The following is a 23193-nucleotide window of genomic DNA, read 5'->3' as shown; positions in this document are numbered from 1 at the left end:
ATTTAAAAATTCTTCCTAAAAGAAGAGGGGCAGTGCTCTGTCTCTCTCTGTGTCTCTCTCTCTCCCTCTCTCCTCTCTCTCTCTCTCTCTCTCTCTCTCTCTCTCTCTCTCTCTCTCTCTCCCCCCCCATCTCTCTCTGTCTCTCTTTCTCTGTCTCTCTCTCCTTCTTTCTCTCTCCTCTCTGTCTCTCTCTGTCTGTCTCTCTCTCTGACTCTCTTTCTCTGTCTCTCTCCCTCTCTTTCTCTCTCCTCTCTGTCTCTCTGTCTCTCTTTCCCCCACCTCCATCTCTTTCTGTCTCCGTCTGTCTCTGTGTCTTTCTCACTCTCTCTCTGTCTCTCTACTCTCTCTCTCTCTCTCCCTTTCTCTCTCTCTCTCTCTCTCTCTCTCTCTCTCTCTCTCTCTCTCTCTCTCTCTCTCTCTTTCTCTCTCTTTCCCCCACCTCCATCTCTTTCTGTCTCCGTCTGTCTCTGTGTCTTTCTCTCTGTCTCTCTGTCTCTCTCTGTCTGTCTCCCTCTCTCTTTCTCTGTCTGTCTGTCTCTCTCCCTCTCTTTCTCTGTCTCAGTCTGTCTCTCCCTCTCTCTCTTTCCCTCTTTCTCTCTCTTTCTCTCTCTCTCCCCCCCCACCTCCGTCTCTTTCTGTCTCCATCTGTCTCTGTGTCTTTCTCTTTGTCTGTCTCCCTCTCTCTTTCTCTGTCTCTCTCCCTCTCTTTCTCTGTCTCTCTTCTCTCTCTCTCTCTCCCTCTCTCTCTCTCTCTGTCTCTCTCTCTTTCCCCCACCTCCGTCTCTTTCTGTCTCTGTCTGTCTCTCTCTGTGTCTTTCTCTCTGTCTCTGTCTCTGTCTCCCTCTCTCTTTCTCTGTCTCTGTCTCTCTCCCTCTCTTTCTCTGTCTCAGTCTCTCCCTCTCTCCTTCTCTCTCTCCTCTCTTTCTCTCCACCCTTCCTCCCTTTCTCTATCTAGGCACATTTCTGTTCTTGAATAAAACTTCTTTTTCTTTCTACTGGCCAATGTAGATGACATTTGACCAAGGACAACATTAACCTTAGGCCAGGACTTAAAATGAGCTTTTTTCCTACCTTCTCCTTTCATGTCTCTGGCATGTACAGAAAACTCAGAAGAAACCAAGGTGTCTTCTGAACTCTTCTAGTTAGTCATTTCTCTGTCCTTTCCTACTGGGAAAGGCATTTATTTTCTTGAAGGGAAACTAAATAAATAAAAGAACAGAGATGACCCACTGGTGGATGTCTGGCATCATTAGCCCTTGCTAAAGCTGGGGAGGAACAAATCTACCTCCTGCTACTCTCACTTTGGAAAAGGCAGACCAGCTGCTGGATAAGCTGCTGTCCTTCATGCCTTCCATTGTATCTTCTCAGTGTGTACGCAGCTATGTGCAGTTCAATTGGATTCAACAAACAAATGTTTAAGTCCCTACTAAGTGCTTACCCAGTGCTTGCACCCGCAGGTTCCCACAATCATCTTCAGTGCCACAGAACAGGTTTTTCTTCTGTCCCTGAGTAAATGACAATGCAGTAGCACTGTTGTCTTAAAACTCACCAGCATTTAGCCTCCACACATACCCAGAGCAGACTTCACCCATCAAAAACAGGAATAAAGCAGAGAGAGCCAGAAGTAGATGAACGCGTTCATTCTGATGATATTTGCTTTTCTCTTGTGTAAACCAAGTGATGATTGAGAGGGATTTGCTCTTTGCCTCACTCCTTGTTGCTTTTTTATAATCCTAAGGGAAAGGGAATTCAGGGTGCCTGACTGCAGATTGTCACCTTTTAGCTAGCTATGAAAAGAAACCAGAAACTACACATTTTACTCTCTCCAACTTAATTTTATTCTCCCGAGTTCAAAAACTATCAAGTGTAGGCTTCTTGTTTTCAGGTCATATGTTAGTCATCCAATAATATTCATTTGGCACAAATATATTTAGCATCTACTGTGTCCAGTGTACTTCAATGAGGAATCTTTAGCACAGGCCATATAAAAGTTGCCTCCATATGCAACGCCCCATGGCCAAACACAGCTTTTTCTCCTTGGATTTACAAATGAAAATACTACCTGGTGGGGGAAAAAAGTAGATGTGGAAATAGAGCAGAAGCAGATTTGAATTTGTATGACCTAAAGATGAAAGTATCTCAGGAAGGGTTACTAAGCAGGAATTAATGCAGATACTAGCCCTGCATGGGGCTAAATATAAATACATGAGTCATTACCTGTTCAGGAGCTGGTCACACAACTTTGGACATTAGAGCCAGTTTTACTGAGAGATGGAATGTAGGCTGGGGAAGGGGAAAAAGGAGGTTTGGGGAAGAAAAAAAGCAGGGGAGCTGAAAACCAGAACAGAGATTCAACTCGCAGGAGTCTGGAGTTCTACCACAACATCTGCATCAGGTAGGGAGCTAAATCTTTAAGGAAATCACCTCTGGTAGAATAGAAATTGAAAGGAAAGTGACTAGAAAAATGAATCATGCCAGAAACATAATGCGGAGGGCGCTAAACCAACCAAAGCAACTTTTCAGAAGTATAGCTTTGAAGGAAAACCATAATTCTTGTCCCCTTCCTCTGAGGCTGTTTCCCTGAAAAGAGAAATGAAGAACATGTTGATTCAAGCACAGAGAGGAATTCTAGGAGCTCCCTGGGTTGGATGGTTAAGCTCAGAGGTAGAGAGCCAATCGCTGTTTCATTCCCATGTACATTCTGACCCTTGGTCATGACTTGTGAGCAAAGCTTCCCAGAGCCAACAAGAAGTTTGCTCCCAAGGCCACTCTTGGCCTCCTTTTCTTTGAGGCCCTCGGAAGCTGTCCTTCAAATAAAGATGCTGGGCTTCTTTTACAAAGAAAACTATCTCTCATCGAACAAGTGAAGCTATCCACTTCTAGTAGTTACCATGAGTGTTTTTAAAGGAGGGATTCTACCTACCCCAGAGATACATCTGGGATAAGAGGACTGAGCAAGAATGGAAAGGAGCAGGGCTGGCACCAAGAAGGGATTTTCCACAGTATTTCATCTCAACCATGATTATCTAGCAACTGATCTGTGAATAAGTAGGAGCAGATGGCCAAAAGGTGGGGAGCAGGGGCTAGGAGGAAATGGATTTGGAAATGAGGTAATGTATGTGAAAAGTGCTTCAAGCAAACATAAAGCCCTGTGTCTAGATGCCTGTTCCAGCCCAGTAATGTCCCCCTGTTCTGAGCTCCTGCTGTACTTATTGTCCATTCCATAAATTGTGGCTTTGTATTTTTAGTTTTGTGTGTGAGTGTGTGTGTGTGTGTGTGTGTGTGCGCATGCGCACGCGCTCACTCTTAGGGGGACACACTGAAAGGCATGGACTTCATTCTATACTTTGCCAACTTCCCTCCACCATCATCATAGCTAGCCCAGAGCCTTATGCAAATCGATACTTTATAAAAAAAAAGTTGATAAAGTAATTGATTAGCAAAATTGGTCTTATTATATGGAAATATAAATCTTAAGGCATAATCATTGAATTATGAATTAGCCAACCCTCTGGATTCTCTTTTTCCATTTCCTAGATTTGGACCATTTTATGATAGTAGCTCTGCCAGAAAATGAGTTGGGGGCAAAGAGAGGACACAAAAACCAGTATATTTCTCCACCTGAAAGGATTTGAAGTAATGGCTAATGTGTGGTTTGGGGATTATCCCTGGACTTTATTTATTCATGAGATTCCTTTCCCTTATAACCATGGCCAATATGATTTGTTTGTTTTTAAAGTGTCCGGTCCCTTTCTTTATGGATAAAGTGGTAGAGCATTCTGGGAAATATGTCTTTGACATTGGGAGAGGGGAGAGACGAGTCTGAGAATAGTGCGGTTAGCACTTAGGACCATAGGACCATAGATTGCTATTCAGAAGGGACCTTAAAATCCAGCATCCTCATTTTATAGATGAGGAAACCAACACCCAGGGAAGTCAAATGATTTATTCAAGGTCACATGGGTAGAAGGTATCAAAGCTACAGCTCAAACCCAGGTCCTCTGAATCTAAATTTAATCCTCTTTTCTCTATGCTGAATAGGTTTTTGAGTAATAAAGACTGAAAGGAGGAAAATTATTTAAATAGGGCCAGCTCAAAGAAAGCTTACCAGGAGAATGTGTGCCCAGAAAATAGAAAGCCAAATTGAGAGATGCTTTGAGGCCAGAAGTTTTGACCTGTAATGAAGGGTTGACTTTGGGGTCAACCTCTCTAAGGCAGAGAGAACCTCTCCTTTCCAGTCCAGTAGAGTATTGAATGAGATGGCATTGACTTTGGGGTGATGATTAGAAGGCTAAATCAGGACGAGAAACTGAAAACAACTGGGAAAGTATGTAGTAAGAAACTACCAGAACCAAGGACAGCATCAAACACGTAATAGACACTTAACAAATGTTTGTCGAATTGCATTGAGTTAATGGTATATAATTTACAACTCATGAATTCCTCACACTGTAGTTAGCATAGTTTGTACAGAAGTTTAACAGTGATCTGGGAAAATTTTTGAACATTTTTTTGAGATTAATTTTTTAATTTTTTTTAAATGTACTGTGCTAATTTTAAGATTTTCCTAGTTGCTGACAATTTTTTTTACCGACACACAAGCACAAAATTCAGGTATGTGTCAGGAATAATATTTGGTCCAGGGGGAGAATAGGCATAGAGGAAGTAGGGGGAGTAATTTGGAGGGGAAGGGGTGAGGTGGATCCAAATCCATCTTCACAATCTTTTTAAAAGCAAAAAGAATTGTCTGTCAGTAGTAAAGCAGATCTTCCAGTTGTTACAACTAAAAATTTTCATCTCTTGGTGAACAGTCGTCTTGTGATGATCCTCTTGATCAGGGGATAAGCACATTTAGTCTGTTGCTGAGCTCATCTTTATCCTTTCCTATTTAATAGGACCCAGTAGGTCTTACACTTAACTACTATGGCCTTTGAAAATCCAGGGTTACCTCCACAGAAGAAATGGGAATGATGTAACTGAAAACACAGCCATTTACTACTGGAATTCCTTATAGAAATTGGCAGCAAACCCCTGGAGATCCATAGTTTTGAGGTCTGTGTCATGAGATCTCCCTATATTGAACTGCCTTATGACAAGGTCCTTTTTGGTCCTGCAGCTAAACCTCATTAATAAACCTACCTTTAACCGAATGCTGACCATTGCTTTTGAACTTCCTGTGTCTTCACTGGGAAGTGTGGAATAGTAGAGGAACACCCAATTTGGAATCAGAGGATGTGCATTTGAACCTAGCTCTGCTACTATGTTCTACACGTGGCCTTGAACAATTCACAAAATTAGGGTGGGATGAGATGATCTCTAAGGTCTTCCCAAGCTCTAAGTCTATGTCCTAATAGGCACTACTGTGCTGGAGCTGGCTGGTACTACCTCTCAAGGGCCAACTGTTCAGTTTTTCGGATGAGCATTTACACAGCAGAAGTCATCAAAGGCTACTACAAATTAACGCTTGACTGATTATTTCATTTATTGTCTACACTTAAAAAAGAGATGAAGAAAATGTTAATAATAAAGATTAAACTTAAAAGTATGTCCAGTATACGTTTCAGAGAGCCAGTTGGTAAATATTTACCAGGACATCCTTGCCTGTAGACCTATAAATCAGTGAAAGAAATCCTTATGGTAATGAGTGTCTCATATTTTAGACATAAATTTTTGACTCTTCAATTTTGGGTCTTTGGGAGAAAGATACAACACAATCACCACCTCAGCTTCATTTTTCCCCTCTCCTTTATATTTTCTTTTCCAGATGGTAACAAAAAATAATCCAGATGGGGTGCAGGTGCTGTAAAATGATACAAAGGTAAAGTAGAACACAGATTTCTATCTGAAGAAAACAATTTTGGGTCATAAGAAGGCAATGTTTCTTGATTTAGTGCACCATTCAGAAACACTTATTTTTAAGGTTCTGAGGGAAGTATATATTGAAGATAAGCTAAGAGTTTCTGTAGATATGATATTGATTAAAAAAAGTGTTCAGTCTATATTTTCAAAGTATTATGTTGATCAGCATTATAAGTGGCTCTTTAATTGGGGGGGGGGGGAATTGGGGAGGAAGTAACCATCCTTTCAATTACCTAGACAAAATGGGTTATTGAGGCAGAATATGATTTGAATTTGGCATTTCCCAAGTAGCTTCTACACGATTGAAAAAAAAAAATCTGGGCTTTCCATAGCTGATACCTGCACATTAAGTTCATTTGTGCAAAATGGATTGATTCAAACTAAAATTGTATCCAGGCACATATATTTGATTCAAAGAGAAGCTTGTACTGGGTTGAAAGACCTACTAATTATAGAAGGTTAGATTATCATTAATGAAAAATGGAACATTGAGAAAGTTATTAACCAGGCACACACTTTCAGATGAGGTCACTGTATTATTGGTTTTACTCAGTTGTTTTAATTTGTTACAAGAAACTTCTCACAAAGTAAGAGTGATATATAAATGCTTGTAATGTAAAAACAAAGCACATCAGCAATGCTTTTTACAAATGTTAATGGTTTGAAGAATCTAAGCCACTGGTTTTTCCCAACCTTTTTTCCTAGCTATCTCTTTGAGCCAGTTCATGCGCCACCTGCTGGTTGTATCAGTGAAGTAAACAGTTACAAGCCAGAGGAAGAACATGACGTCAAACTCAAAGAGAATAGTGAAATACTAGCACATCAAAATGACCTTCAAAATGAGGAGCTACAGAGGACTGAAACCAAAAACAGGCTGAACAGCGCCCAGGAGCCCTTTTGGCATCATCGAGGACCTCCGATCCACGAGGATCATGCGGGGAACTCTTTGACAAAGACCAACACTGCTCTCAATGGCATTGGTGCCAATTCTGCTGTATCCCCCGATGTAAATCCCAGTCTTAGCCAAGGAAAAGAAATCACTCCCCATGAGAGTGGCAGCGGGTCTTTGGCTAGTGCTGTGAGTGATAGTGACCCCGGTGAACACTTTGTTAAAGAAAGTGACCCAGGGAAAAACGGTCATATGCGTCAAGCTGTAGAAGAGACTCAAGTCATCCTAAATGGAGGTTCCCAAGCTTCGGGAGAAAATGCATCCTCCCCAGGAAGTAACCACTCGTTGGAAATCCAAAACCACATCGGCCAGCTACCAGTCCCTGACTATCCTCAAGTTGAGGTGCAAGTGATAAACGAGGTTATTGATGAAAATTACTGTTTTCTGAGTAATCACCTCCAGGCTGAGCCGATGGACCGAGTGGATTATGCAAATGGAGATCACATCTCAGACCTGTCTTTTTCTAAAAGGAGAAGCTGGGATTCATTAAATGAAACCATTAAGACTGAGGTCTTAACTATTAGCATTAATGAGGATGTATCTGAACATGACATTGACTGGAGCCCTGAACAGGAGGATGCTGCTGTGGCAGAAGCCCTTGCAGCCCTAGAAGCTGCCACTGCAGGAGAGGATGGTGAAGAGGGGTACTAGGAGGAAAGAGTCGCCTCAGACATCAGTCAGTAGACTCTTTTCTCCTCATTACCTATCGGGCCAGATCCTCTAGGTAACTAAGCTACTGCCTGGATGTATGCTAAACACTTGGGAGGTTCCTTAGTTCCCTCAAGAGTCTGTCATTCAGGTCATTAAAATAATAATAATGCATTAAATCAAACTGGGCCAGCTTGAAGCTTGTGGTGATATCCAGTACAGAAGGAGAGTCAACAAACTTATCTCAGCACTTAGCCCAGTGCCTGACACATAGTAGGTGCTTAATAAATACTAGCTGACTGACTGACCAATCCCCAAATCCCAGCTTAGGCACATTTACAGTAAAATGAAAAGATCTGTGGTAAACATGTTTTTTGAAGAAAAAAAAACAAGCTATAAAACCTCAACACCTTCTCTCCCTCCAACAAAAAGCACAACAAAATCTCATCAGTTACCAAATACTAACCTGGTCTTTATTGGACGAAGGTTGGGCTAGCCTCTTCTAAATCATTATCTTCATGGTCTAAAAGAACTAATGCATTCCTTGGAAGTATATGCAGAGTGTGACTTTCAGGTAGGAATCAGTCCCATAAATAATCATTTGCTATCTGTTGAACTAGTTAAACTGGACAGTCTTGGAGGTAAAGCAGAATTAATCCATGAATAAATGATTAGCTCTCAGTTTGGATATTGCAGACACCTTGACCTTAACTTTTTTTACATTACTGTTCCTATCTCTATTAAAGATTGGAGGTGGGGTTCCAAATAGGAGCATCGTATGCTGTTAGCCCTCAGACTTTGTTTAAACTTGTTCGTTGGCCTCAAAGAGGAGAACTATCAGTGATGGGTGGAGTTGCAAAGTAGCAAAAGACATGATGGAAGGAAAAGTCTGAAGAGAACTATATTTAAAATTGGAAGGGGTTGCTTTGGGAGGGAAAAAGGTGCTGTCACTGGAGGTCGATGACCAACTACTTGTTAGTAGAGGGGACTGTCGTTAAGATGCAGGTTGGACCAGATAGTCCTTCTAAATTTCTAAATCTGGGGGAGTGTGTGTGTGTGTGTGTGTGTGTGTGTGTGTGTGTGTGTGTGTGTGTGTGTGTTTGTGCTGGGAAGGGTGGGCAGGGCTAATTCTTCCCTAGCTATCTAAGTATCAAAGCTCCATGATGATATTATTGGAAAGTATTAAGAAACAGTGTGTGTATCTAGGTGACTAAATCACAGAGATGTTGCTCTAGGAAAACCACCAAAGGGAAGGCAGACCAAGTGAATTTGTTTATCCCAGTCCTGGGAAGGAGACCAATTCCTTAAGTTCACTTCTTTTCTTTGCCACTGACACATTGTGTGCCCCCCCTCCCTCCTGCTCTTCAATACTTAAAGAACCTGTATTTGTGTGAGCATCCTACTTTATAAATATCCAGGAACCTTGATATACCTCACAAGTTTGTGGTAAAGCATTGATAATAGTAAACATATTTTGGAAAATGCCAGTGTTCAATAAAAATTCAAAACCTTAAAAATAAACCGTGTGTACCACCCCAAGCCCTGGTTTTGAGAAGGTCATGTTCACATGTGCATCTCAGTCAGTCTCATGTAGACAGCTGAGTATTTCAGGGAAAGCTATCATGTTAACCTCCCAAGCAGCACAACCCTTGAAATGTTTAATGCATATATTTTGGTTTTCAATTGTCTCATAGTATAATGTTCAGAATAGTTCTATGTGTAAAAAGTATATCAAGCCCTTGTTTAGAAATTCATGGATTCAACAAACATTTATTAAGTACCTACTAGGTGCAAAGCATTGTGCCAGGTGCTGGCTATATAAGACAAAAAATGACCCAGCCCTTGCTTTTGAGAAGCTTATAATCTTCTGGAAGGATCAATGTTACGAATCACATCCTTTGGTAGGTTTGAGAGGCACCTAAAACACTAATTTCTTAATATCTCAGTACCCACTAATTTACAGTACATGCAAAGTTATTCCTTGAAAAATTCCTCACTGCTTGGTTGTTTGGGTTTTGGAGAGATGAGTGTGAGATGACATACAAGTGTTTAGAAGATTCCATTTACATTCAGAATTTCCTTTCAGGTTTCTAGTTTGGGCTTAATGGAAAGGAGGTCCAGACAGCTACTGCAGACCCAGCTCTGTTAAACATTCCCTCAGGGTTGGCGATCTCTGGAGGGACCAGCAGTACTACCCGCTCCCAGCCAAGGGTGGTAAAAGAAAGATCCAAAGAAGGGAGAGAGATGAGAAATCATGCTGACTAACTTTCCCCAGCTCAAATGGTGGCCAGTGGCCAGGCTCCATTAATGTAATCCTTTGTCTGTGGTGCCTTTGAGAAGCCTCCTCTGGGTTGATAGTAGGATGGTTATTTCTAAGCCAAGTGGGGGAGGGGTGAGCAGGGAGCATTTGAAGCAACCAAAAAAAAAATCTTAATATATCTCCTCAATATGTGAGGAGGAAAAAGAATACAAAGGAAAACACAATAATGGTGCGACTGTCCTTTTCATATCTCCCAAATGCTTCAGGGGAAGAGAACTGAATTCTGAATTCAACACGAGAACAGCTTGGTAATATTTTCTAGATTTGTATATCAGTCACTACCAAAGGAAGACTAGGCTGCCTGAGAATTCAAAGCAGGGATTTCAGGATATTCTACCCTCTGCCAGCTCTTGCTGTAATATCTGTTTCATAGAGCAAAGGATGGCAGAGAGGTTGGTGCCCTTAAGATGAAAAGAAACTCTAATTTGGCACTGTCTCATCCAGGGATTTGCAGCAGCTGGGTGCACATGCGTACTAGATCAGTCAGTACCTGAATGTGCATACCTCTTCAAATGTTTTCAGGTCTTTTGGAGTCATCACAACACTCTGAGGAAAGATTTGGTGGGAGGATATTAGATGAAGTAGCATTCCTAGAGATGGTTACTTAGAAAATTATAGCATTTGAATGTCTGTGTCTGGGTAGAATTCTCTTCACATTTAATTTTTGGTATAAGATTATCTGTGTATTGTACATAAGCAAGATGGGCTAGGTATTTGCATTTTTCTTTTCATAAAGGAATTAATTTATCAGGTGAATATAAAAACACATACAGTTATCCCTTCCACAGCACAACTTTCCCCAGTGTGGTATTGATATGTTGCAGGTTGGCACAAGAAATTAAATGGGAATTTGGGGGGAGTTTTGCAGAAGCTACAGACAACGTAGAGCCTATGACCAAATACCTAACCCAAATTTTATAATAAGGTACTGTAAACAGCTCATAAAAGAAAAAAAAATTCAGACTTCTCTGGTACAAAGGGAGGGCCAAAAAATTTTACGGGGGTTTTCCAGATCACGGAAGCATCACACCCCTAACCACAGTGATGTGGAAAGGATAACTGTATTTATGTATCACTTAGACAAGGTGTTTATTCCTAGCAGAAGCACCCAGGAAAAGCTCTGGAGCAAGCCATGATGAATCAAACAGGTGCTCTGAGGTAGCAACAATCTGAGTTCCTATTGTTTTTTAATGGAGCATGTAACATTGCCAATGGTCAATGAACATCTGGGACGAGTCATTTTTTTTTTTTTTTGCTTCTCCCTGCCCCATGCTACGCCCCCGCCTCCTTAAAAGGAATCATGGAGCAAGTCATATTGTTACATTCTTCAGTCATTAACAGAGCGATGGGGCATCAAAAAAAAAATGAATTCTCCAAAGTGATTCCATGAGGAAGGACTTCTTTCTTCTCCTCACTGGTTATCCCATCATCACATAATACCTGAAAGTGTGAAACATGAACTCTCTCCGTTCCCACCATAGTCCTGATTTCCACATTCCAGGAACGTGATATAGCAAATAGGATTGAGGGTTAGGATGACCTGTCATTAGGGGCAGCTAAGTGGCACAGTGAGTAAAGCACCAGCCCTGGAGTCAGGAAGACCTGAGTTCAAATTCAGACAAAGACATTTGATACACTTACTAGCTGTGTGACCTTGGGCAAGTCACTTAACCCCAATTGCCCTACCTTCCCCCTTCCAAAAAAAAAAAAAGGATGACCTGTCTTTAAATCTTGCCTCACACACTGACTAGTTATGGAGCCTAACTAAGCAAGTCACTTACCCCCTCTGCACCTCAGTTTCTCATCTATAAAATAAAAGGGCTGAATGACTCCAAGGGTCTCTGCTCAGTCTCTGTGCTCCCATGACTTGAGTTCACCTATCTCTTGCACAGACTGGGCACTTCTTCTAGCCTTTGCCCCAGTTTTATTCTTAATAGGCAATGATTCCTATTTGTACAGTAAGGAGTTGACATGACAAAAAATGTGGAAACACCTTTTCTCCTTTTTCAGCTACCATGAAACCTCATTCATTTGAACTCCGGTCATTCGACGTGTGGGATGACTGGAATAGAATTTACCTTTGCTTGCCCAATCCTCACTTTGTAAATAATGCAATTTACTTATGCAAACAAGGCCTGTAAGCAACATGCTTTTCAGTTAGATGGATGCATTAGCTGTTTGACTGTGATGTTGATCTCAGACAAGCTGTTATCGTCCAGCCCTGACATGCTATGATTCTACTTCAGAACAAACTTTTTAAACATTTCATATAGGAAAACTGTACACAATTTATTCTTATCTATTCATTAAAATAGGTCCCCTGAAGGTTTCTAGTAAGCAACATTGTTTACATAGCTCAAGCTTCCGTATGTACTGGAAAATAATTGTGTGGCCTTGCTTTAAAAACACACCACAATTTGTAATTTTGACAAACAAACTGGCCTTTCCGCTTGGTCTGAACAGGGAGATTTTACTGTACCCATGTAGAAACATAGAGTCAGGAGGAGAGCCGGGAGAGATTGAGGAACGTATGGTAATTGTGTCTATAAAATGAGATTGTCTATAAACTGACGACAACCTGAATTAGAGGACAAAAAACAGATTGGTGCACAAAGTTATTAGGGAAACCAATGTTTGAAGGCCCATTTATGAAGCTCTGCCATGTAAGCTCCTTGATTACAAGGATACCTCATTTTTCACCTTTGTACACCGAGTCCCTTTTTCAACTTTGTATTTCTAGTGCCTTACAGATAGTTGGCACTTAATAAATGTTTGTTGACTTGGACTGAACTTGACTGATGGTTTTTTTTAATCACCCTGAACTCAAGCTTCAGAACCTTGTTTTAAAATTATTACAAAATACTTCATGTTCTTTTATTTTCCTGGCTCCCAGAGGTAAAAACAAAATACGCGGGGTCATATTTCTTGATGCCTGCCTCCTCACTGCCAGGTCATACAGTCTGGAAGATGCTGGGCATTGTGAAACTACATTCATGCAAACTCAGCATCTTTGTTGAAACTTTCCAGCACCGTGGTAACCAAGAGAACTTTCCCAAGGTTGAAGCCAGGCAATGGGAGTTAGAGGGTGTCTTGCTTAGAATAGCATGGCATAAAATATCCTGAACAAGAGATACAAAAGTAGCCTGATCTTGGGTTTCTAAGCTATCCAGAGATCAATGATGGCCATGCTGATAAAAATAGAGACTAAGTCTTCATTGGGACCTTTTCCCAAAGCCAATGATCAAAATACTCTAATCTCTGTTACTGTAAATCAGTTTTAACTCCAATAACGCCTGTGATTGAAAAAGAACAAAGCATCAAAAAATCCATCCTGACACTACTTAATCAACAGTCATTGACACCCCTGTGTTGCCAATTCAAGTTTGCTTTTAGGGTGCACTGGCATTTTCTCAGGAGCGTACGTTTTGGAATAATTTAAGTTAAAACCTGACCTAGCAACCAGCATGCAGCAACTGAGTTTTGGTCCAAGTTATTAAATTATTCATCCCAAGCTTGCATTAAAGAAACAGATCTATAACGATAAGAATGTTTTGCCCAATTTGTATCTTGTAACCTTTAAAGTTAAACAATAAGGTTCTTCTTTCTATAGATTCCCTGCTTTTTAACAATGTCCATAAAACCAATTTAGCTTTTAGCTCAGGAAAGCAGTGTGACATAGGAGACAGAAAAAGCAGCCTTAAAGTCAGGAAGGCCTGACTTCAAACCTTGCCTCTGATGCCTATTGGCTGTGTGACTATGGGCAAGTGACTTAACCTCAAAGGTTCTTGAAAGCTCCACAAGATGAAGTTTCCAGGATCCTGTGAAAGGACTTTCCATACTGGAAGGGAGTTTTCCATACTGGCTGTTCCTTTTTATTGCCAAGGTCACAGGTCTGAACAACAACAACAAAAAAAAAAAAGAGGGTGGGGGGGGGTGGGAAATCCTTCACCAAAGTCCTGATGCCCCATTGTAAAATGAAAGTTACTCTGGGCTCAAAAAAGCTATGCCAGTAGGGTCAAATCTCTGACAGCTTCTACCAAGTAGAAGCCACCCTGTGCCTGGAAACTTCTACTGAAGGGGAACTCACTACTTCCAAAGATAGCCCACTTAGCTTTCATGTAGCTCTGAAGATACATTAGGGACATGGGGAAGAACAGGAGAGATACTTTCATTGTAATTTGGGTAATCCCGTTGAGCCTGAATGCTAAATTACAACTATGACACTATTTTTAAAAGGTTTCAGGAATGGTCCTGGTGATGGTCTGCATGTCTGTTAAGGATCAATCCTGATAAATTCAATGAGGCTCATGTCCTGATTGGCTACAGGAGAATGAATTTTATAGCCATGACAGCTCTCAAAGACTATCTACTAAATTATAAGGGGGGAGGGGTGTGATCAATGTTAGTGGAAGGAGTAGCCACATTGACAAAATTATAGATCCTTGAAGTAAAAAAGGATTTGATTAGTAAATCTTAAAGATCATCTACTAAATTATAAGGGGGGGGGTGTGATCAATGTTAGTGGAAGGAGTAGTCACATTGACAAAATTATAGATCCTTGAAGTAAGAAATTGATTAGTGAGTCTTAAAGATCATCATCTAAAATTATAAAGGTGGTGTGATCAATGTTGGTGAAAGCAGTAGCCACATTGACAAAATTATAGATCCTTAAAGTAAGAAAGAAATTGATTAGTAAGTCTTAAAGATCATCTACTAAATTATAAGAGGGCTGTGATCAATGTTAGCGGAAGGAGTATCCACATTGACAAAATTGTAGATGTATACTTGAAGTAAGAAAGGATAGCTCAGAAAAGGCAAGTATGGGACTAGAAATAGAAGTTCATTCATTCATTCATTCAATAAATATTGATTGAGAAGTAGCAGGGATTATGGAGTACTGGACCTGTCTCAGGAAAGATCTAGGTTTGAATGTAGCCTTTGGCACTTGCAGTTGTGTGACTATGGGCAAATCCCCAACCTCTCTAAGTTCAGTTTCCTCATTTATAAAATGGAGATAATGGATCTCCAGGATCATCACGAGGATCAAATGAGTAATAGTACGTTTATAGCACTTTGCAAAACCAAGCGCTATTTCAATAACAGCTACTATAAGAAGGCAGTGTGGGAGTGTAGAAAGAGCCCTGGAGTTGAAGTAAAAGGACTTCCATCCAAATCCCAGCTTTACAACTTAGTACATGGGTGACCTTGGGCAAAGGCACTTTATCTCTCCGGGCCTCGATTTCTTCATCTGTAAAATGAAGGGACTAGATAGATCCCTTCCGGTTCTTAATCTATAACCCGATAACTATTGACCTGTAAGGTCCCTCCCAACTCTAGATCTCAGCAAGGCTCTATGCTGGGTGCTATGGGGGGAGAGAGAAATAAGATGTATACAAGTAACTTTAATGCACAGTTGGATTTAAAAGTGACCTATCAGGTACAAAGTACTATGGGAGTTCAAAGAGGAACAGCACTTCTTGATGAGAGAACAGTTAAGCCTTCATAGAGAAGATGGCATTTAGGTTAAACCTTGGTGGTCGAGTAGCAATTGAATAGGAAAAGCTTGAGAGGAGCATTTGGTGAAGGAAAAGGCATAAGCAGAAGCAAAGAGTCAGGAAAGAGCAGAACATGCTGGGAAAATGTCAGGTTAGTGAGTTTTGCTATGTAGGGTTTGAAAGGTGAGGAAATGAGCCACAGGGAGGTCTAAGATCACCAAGAGAGAAAACAGAGAGAGAAGAGAAAAGGGCAGGACTTGGCCAGTGCAAACCTTTAGGTGCAGAAAGAAGAAAAGAACCCATCAAAAGATAGAGACATACATAGAATCAGGAGGAAAATCAAGTGAGTGCAATGCAACAGAAACCAAGGGAGGAAGGAATTTATAGAAGTTCAGAATGATCGGCAAATGCTAAATGTTGCAGAGAGGTCAGGAATGAGATTAAGAAACGGCAGACTTATGACAGTCAAGTATTAACACAGGTAACCTTTACATTGGTTTGTATCTTCTGTGTTATTGCCACTTATATTTGAAATGACTGACCAAAAGGAATCTTCTCCATTTGCTTAGTGTATTGGTGCCTAGAATAGGAGTCAAAGATTTCATGCATCTATTTAGGATGGAATGATTTGACTTCAGGATTATCACATTATTAGAAGACAAATAGGTAGTAAACAAGTAAAGATCACTCCCTCATTTAATGAAATCTAAAGGATTCTTTTGGGGAAAAAAAAAACAAAAACAAGAGTTTTTGCTACCAAGAGGAAAATATATCTTTGAATACCCATTAAATAATGAATCAAACAATGAAGATGAGAATTAATTTAACCAATCATAAGTTACATGTTTCTATGTCTCCTGTTAACATCATTATTATTGATAGGTATAGTTATTGAAAATCTCTGATAAACTAAGCTCCATTTTACTACTCATGGTCAAAACAAATTCTTAGAATTCTCTTTATAAAAAAGTCCATATTTGATATCTAAAGTACAGCAAATACATTTGATATAAGATACCTTCAGAAAATCAATAAACTAAAGGAAGAAGACCTTTGGCCTATCATTCATTGGGCTGTCAGCATGTGCTAGAAGAAACAAACCTCTTAACATATCATTTGAGGAACTAAAAAGAACATTTTTTCACATATGTATCTTATATGGGGAATATCTAAATATCAAGCAAAATTTAAACAGAGAATTAAAAAGTTTTTATCATTATCCATAAGAACATTTACACTTTAGGGCAATGATACTTATTTTCATTGTAACATGAGTTATTAATCTTTTTGTGTCATAGATCTCTTCTCCAAATAATGTATTTAAATGCATAAAATAAAACACAAAAGATTATAAATAAAAACAATTATGTTGAAATAAATGTTATCAAGCTATTTTTAAAAAGTAAGTTTATAGACCTCAAGTTAAGAACCCCTGGTTTAGGGAATACATTCTCACAAGAGGTGGTCACTCCTCAAACTTCTACTGGTCTTTTTACCACATTCATTCTCACCCTCCTGATCCAGGGTTACATTTAGATATTTCCTTATTTTTAAATTGTAGCTTCTCTCACTAATTCATCACTTATCTCTGAGTTTGTTAAAAATTACTTACTTGATAAACCAGAACAACTTCTTTTTTGATAAGCAGTTGCTCATATCTTTCTATATATCCATCATAATTTCTTAGGCTTAAATAAGCATCAAAGTTTCTGGATATACAATATTAACAGGAGCAGAACAAATAATTGCAGTGTTTTAGCAGTGAGAAAGATCACAGAGTCAGTGCTATCAGCTGGATGTTACAACCGTGCGGTTGATAACTTATCCTCACTTCTAGAACAACAGTCCAACCATTCAGTTCACTCAGGATGCCAATTAAAGTCACTTCTCAAGAGATCTCTTCATCCTTTTTGTAAGAGGATTAAAACAATTCTTTCCAGAAAAGAATTCTCTTCATTTTCTTTTTCTGTGTCTTCTTACATCTCCCCTCTTTGGCCATGATCAGGAAGTCCCATAAAGAATGTGACAACCACTTTTCAACTCTTTTTCTAGGCTCTTTTTCCTGGACTGTGCCCAACCTTATGCCCACCTGCATTCATGGTAGCGATCATGTTAGCTCCTCAGAGCAATGGCCACACGGTTACAGCTTATTCTTAGAGTCTTGGGTAACTACTTGCTATGGAGGAAATAAACATTCACTATTGCTTCTGAGTCCTCACTAATTAATATACTAATAAATATGCATTTATTTAATGACATTAACTCTTAAACAATAAACATTTACAAAATGAGAAGGGAAAAGTAAGAATAATCATAATATGACATTTAATAAAGAGAAGGCAAAAGCAGGGCTCACCAAAACTTAACAATTCAGCCACGAACCTGGTTCACACACTCCCACCAAAGCACACTGTGTTCATGGCAGACACAGACTTGAGACAACTAATAAAGAAGCTCATGAATGGGGAAATTCATATGCTGGTGGCAACTTCACAACTCTGGACTACAGGACAGAATGTGATCTCTTTAGGGGACATGTACCATGAATCACCTATACCTCTCTTCTCTGAGTTCCTCTCTTCCACTGGTGAAAAGTCCCTTTAATCCTAGCAAAATTATGTAGGTTTTACTATTTCTAGGCTTTGAAGGGTTTTCCCCTTTCAAGCCACAGAGGGCAGTAATGGGCATCGTAGGCAAGCCTTTGAGGGTTTCTACCTGTCTCATATTATAGATGGGACAAGAGATTAAGATGGGCTCCCAAACAAGCTCTTAGCACTAGAGCTTAAAAATTAAATTAGGACGATAGAATTTTGTCAACCTCATATTAGATAGGAAGAAACTGAAGCCTGGAGACACAGAGTGATTTTGCTGTCTTTGCCAAGGTCAGGGGAGTGGTCGGGTCAGTGGCATACATAGGGATTGAATTCAAGTCTTCTGGTGCCAAAGCTATTCTTGCCACTACACCATGACAAAAGGTGACAAAAGAGATGGTTCAAGGTATCAAAACCCACATATTTATTTGGAGCAAATTCAGGTTGACAAAATAGAACCCTTTCTCCATTACCTCCTCCAGTTAATTTTTATAGAAGGCAAAAGTCTAAAAGAGAAGGAGAAGGCTAAGGTTTTGTTGGGGATTTTTTACTCTCTCTTCCTCTGTAGCCCCAAATGAAATAGGTCTATTCAAGCAAAATCATGTTTTCTTAATTAGTGTGCAAGGCTGTAATGAGGGAACTTTTGCTTAAGTTCTTATTAAGAATGCTACAATCCTTTTATTTCCTGTTACAACTTGGTTAAGGGTAACATTTTAGTGCAAACAGAACAATGAGGGGAGAAAGAAAACACTCTCATATGCTACATTTTAGGCTCACGTGAAAACAGATAACCCATTTACATCAGCCCACTATCAGTGAAATTTCCACTTCTTATCAAAGGTGGCAGCTTTGGATTCGGAGTGAGGAGCCCTGGGTTAGAGTCCTGGGTTGGTCACTAGCTATTTGACCCTGGAAGAATCACTTCAATCCACAGGTTCCTCAATTTAGGGTCTTTAGAAGGACCTGAAAGGCCATCTAGTAAAACTATTTCATTTGACAAATGAGATGAGGAAACTAGCCAAATCAATCAATCCCTAAGCATTTATTAAGCTCCTCTTCTGTGTCAGGTGGGCAACTAGGTGGCGCCATGGATACAGCATTGGGCTTGGAATAAGGAAGACTCATCTTCAGGAGTTAAATACTAGCTGTGTGACCCTGGACAAGTCACTTAACCCTGTTTGCTTCAGTTTCCTCATTTGTAAAATGAGCTGGAGGAGGAAATGGCAAGCCACTCCAGTATCTTTGTCAAGAAAACCACAAAGAGTAGGACACAATGAAATGTGCCAGACTCTGTGCTAAGCACTAGGGAGTAGGAGGAAACAGCAAAAAAATTCCCTGCCCTCAAGGAGCTTATATTCTAATAGTGGAGACAACATGTACATAGATATAAAAATGATCCATACAGAGTAGACACAAAACCACCTTGGAGGTGAAGGCCCTGGAAGCTGTAGCCCAGAAAGGGCCTCTTGCGGAAGGGAACATTTGAGATAAGCCCTGAAAGGGAGTCGGCAATCCTACCTAGTTCAATGAGTTGTGAGGAAAGTGTTTTGTAAACTATCAAATTTTATATATATATTATATATGCTATTATTGAAATTACTTGTCATGAGCTCCAGGAGGGGAATTCCAGAAACTCTGCATTTCAGCAAAGAATAATCTACCCTTCTATACATTATTTCTGGGATATATAAAAAGTGAACAGAGCTCATTAATTAGCCAGTCAAATCCAGTCTAGATCCCATATAGCAGGTCAGAATTTGACAGATTGGAGTGAGACAAAAAACAAACATCTGTGCCAACTATATTCGCCACGATGTGCAGGAGTTCTTAACCTGGGGACCGTGAACTTTTCTTAAATGTTTTGATAACTATATCTCATTATGATTGGTTTCCTTTGTACTTATTTTGTTTTTAAATTTAAATTTAAACATTCTGAGAAGAGGTCCATAGATCTTTCCAGGTGGCAGAGGAGCCTAAGACGCTAAAAGGTCAAGAAGCTCTTCTCTAGCAGACAGAGCACCAGTTTGCATTTCAAATAACCCAGTGTTGGTCAGTTGTAGGAAGGGGAAGAATTGTCATCTCAGGTGTAGGCCTTTCCTCATTCCAATGCCGGTCTCTAAAATGGCTGTGATCTATGTTCTCACAGACAACACTTTATATTGGCTAGTCTGCCTTCCACACACAGAGAAGCACAGTCTTGTGGTGTGGGCTGTTAGAGGGCACTGAAACTGGAGTCAGAAAAACCTGAGCTCAAATCCAGCCTCAGACACTTACTAGCTATGTGAGTACATCACTTAACCGCTGTCTGCCTCAGTTTTCTTGACAGTATAATGGGAAAATAGCAGTACCTCCCTCACACGGTTGCTGTGAGACTCAAATGAGATAATATATGTATAAAGTGCTTTGCACAGTACCTGTCACATAACAGGCACTTAATAGATATCTGTCCTTCCCTCTCTCTTCACTACTGGTAAGTAACTAGGGCTTACAGAAAAAAGGGGGAAATGGAATATTAACATTTTCATAGTATTCTAAATTTTGCAAAGCTCTTTTGCCCACAATAACCTCATCTGAATCTCACAGAAACTCTGTAGATGCTACAGATATCAATACTCCCCTTGTACAGATGAGGAAATTGAGGTTGACGACTTAAGTTACTTAACCATGTTATTGTTTAGTCATTTTTAATTGTGTCTAACTCTTGGTGACCTCTTTTGGGGGGTTTTCTTGGCAAAGATGCCAGAATGGTTTGCCATTTCCTTCTTCAGTTCATTTTACAGATGAGAAAAGTGAGGTAAACAGGGTTAAGTGACTTGCCCAGGGTCACACAGCCATTAAAGCATCAGGTGGGATTTGAACTCACTCTTCCTGACTCCAGGTCTAGCACTCCATCCATTGCACTTCCTAGCTGCCCAACTTAACTATAGTCACACATAAATTGTCAGAAGCAAGATCTGAACCCACCTCATCCTGATCCCCAGTCCAGCAATCTATTCACTGAAGACGACATATCAATATTGGGTAGCAAAGCTAAGAAAGAAATTAACCTTAAATCATTTTTCCATTCCACCAAACTGTTTCCTTTCCATTAAAAAAAATTAATCCTAAATAGAGAAAATTCATAAAGTTAAGGACCTTCCAGGGGATCTTTGAACCTCCTTGCTAAGGAATCATTTTCTGAGAAAATTGCTGCTAATGGCAAAATCCTATGGTGCCCTCGGCCCACCCCTAGGCTTAGGAACACCTGGAGCATTTCATTCAATGACTGTGGAATCCCTATTTTATATGCAAGGCAAACCAGGCTCCCCAGACTAATCAGAGGTGTAAGTTTGGACTCGCTGCGCCGCCAGCCATGTTGAAGCGAGAGAACCATCTATGATTGAGACTTAGATGATTCCAACAGAGTCCCGAGGGGCACCTGCCTGACCTGCTCAGTCTTAGATGGTGATAATGACAATAACGGGGCGTAGCGCCCATCTGTCTAAGGTTTTGCAGGTGGTTTCATGTCGTGATCAGTGCCTGCTCTCCCACATTTCCATCAGCACTCACCTTTCTCTCACCCTAACTCTACGCAGCAAATCATGTCAGAAAATCAGAATGAGGAGGTGCTATGCGGGAGGCAAGAGTGAGGAAGAAAGGGAACGAGGGGTTTCTAACAACTTGTGGCTATTCCTCAAAGATTCCCCGGCAGATAAAATGGGAAGGGAGCATTTTGGACCCAGGAAATAAAAGATCGGGCTGGGTGGCATATCTCTGCCTCCCTGCTTTTCCCGGCTTCCCTTCACTGGAGAAGGAGCGGAAGACAAGGGTCCTTTTATCTGCAGCAAACCCTGAGGCAAAAGCAAGGTTGTTAGAGAACTCCCGGTCCACCGCTCCCCAATCCTGCCTTCCCCTCTTTCCGTGGGTGTCAACAGGATATAAGCACGTCACTACTTCATTTCCTATTCGATATACAGAAGTAAGGTGAGAGAAATGGCAAGATGCAGGGGAAGGGACGCTATGAATCTGGATTCGAATAATACCTCTGATTCTATGTGGCCCCAGGCAAATAACTTAACCTCTCCCGGTCTCAGATGCTTCATCTGCAAAATGAGGGGGTTGGAACACATTGCTCTGATCTATGGTCCAAAAGATCATAGGATCAATGAAGAGGTGTGCAGGAGCCAGCTCTAACAAGCAGAATCTATGTTAAATTTTCACTGTGCACGGGGACACTTCAGAAATCTGCAGTTGCCACAAAACCAGGATTTTTTGACGATTGTCTAAACTTTAAAGCAGATTAAGCGTAAAAGTGTGTATGTATACCTTTTTTTTTTTCTGGTGAGCCCGGTTGTTAAACATTTACCAACACACCCCTTGCTTGAGCTCAACAGAATTACAGTAGAAAGTCCAGGGAATAAGTCATCACCAGCCTTAAGTCTTGGTGACTGTAGGCTAACAACAACAGATGGTATTTAGATAGTGCGTTAAGGCTTTGCAAAGTGCTTTACATCCACCATTTGAGACCCACAACCCTCCCGAATTTATGATCCTGTAAGATGGGGCAAGGAAAGTAAGGGTCAGAAGGGATTATCCCTAATAACAGGGCCCCAAAAGGAGCTGCAGGTCTGTCCAAGGTTCTTAACTTTTTTGTATCGTGGCTCCTTTGGCAGTCTGGTGTAAAGCCTATGGACCCTTGCTCAGAGTAATGTTTTTAAATGCATGAAATAAGGAAACCAAATATACTGAAATAGTTTTCAAATTAAAAAAAAGTTCACGGAGCCCCTGAAATCCATTCATAGACCCCTTGGGAGTCCTTGGAGGCCAGGTTCAGTACTGTTCTAATTGTTACTGATGTGGACAGAATTCAGGTAACTGGCAGTTCTATATATATTTGTCTGGTCACAGGAGAAGAGAAGGTCAATAGACAACTCCTGTTTTGTGGAATGAGTAGGGACCTGGAGCTATTCATCTATTAATGATTCAGACACTTCATCTGGATTACAAGGATGGAGATAGCACAGAATGGCAATTCACCCCCCCACCCCCACCCCCACCCCCGCCAAGTACTCAGTCTTAGAGTAGATAATTGTGGTTTTTTTTAAAGTAAAAAGTAAAAGCCAAATTGAAAAAAAAATAAAGTTACCAGCTCCTATCATCCAACCTTAGTAGAAATATGTATGAAAATCAGCTTTTACTAGTTCAGGATAAGCTGTTACTAACCCTATTTTTAAGGACTCTATGTGATTCCAAACCATATTCCAAAGGTGAAATAAATACAAATTTAAAACTAAAACCAAGCCACAAAAAGCAGTAAAATTATTCCGGAGCAGCTTAAGAAATAGGCTACAT

General features: G+C 40.4%; 1 protein-coding gene across 1 annotated transcript in view; it reads left to right on the top strand.

Moving 5' to 3' along the window:
* Positions 1–7640, top strand: part of C6H4orf19 (chromosome 6 C4orf19 homolog) — a 90074-nt gene extending 82434 nt beyond the window's left edge. The window contains exons 3-4 of the mRNA XM_036763456.1: positions 5765–5818; positions 6565–7640. Of these exons, the coding sequence (XP_036619351.1) occupies positions 5787–5818; positions 6565–7459 (927 nt within the window). The 5' untranslated portion in view covers positions 5765–5786 and the 3' untranslated portion in view covers positions 7460–7640. The remainder of the gene's footprint in view (positions 1–5764; positions 5819–6564) is intronic.
* Positions 7641–23193: the final 15553 nt, after the last annotated feature.

This window comes from Trichosurus vulpecula, chromosome 6 (assembly GCF_011100635.1).
Source record: "Trichosurus vulpecula isolate mTriVul1 chromosome 6, mTriVul1.pri, whole genome shotgun sequence".
Taxonomy (NCBI): domain Eukaryota; kingdom Metazoa; phylum Chordata; class Mammalia; order Diprotodontia; family Phalangeridae; genus Trichosurus; species Trichosurus vulpecula.
Note: the sequence above shows the minus strand (reverse complement) of the source record. Positions and strands in the feature narration are given on the sequence as shown.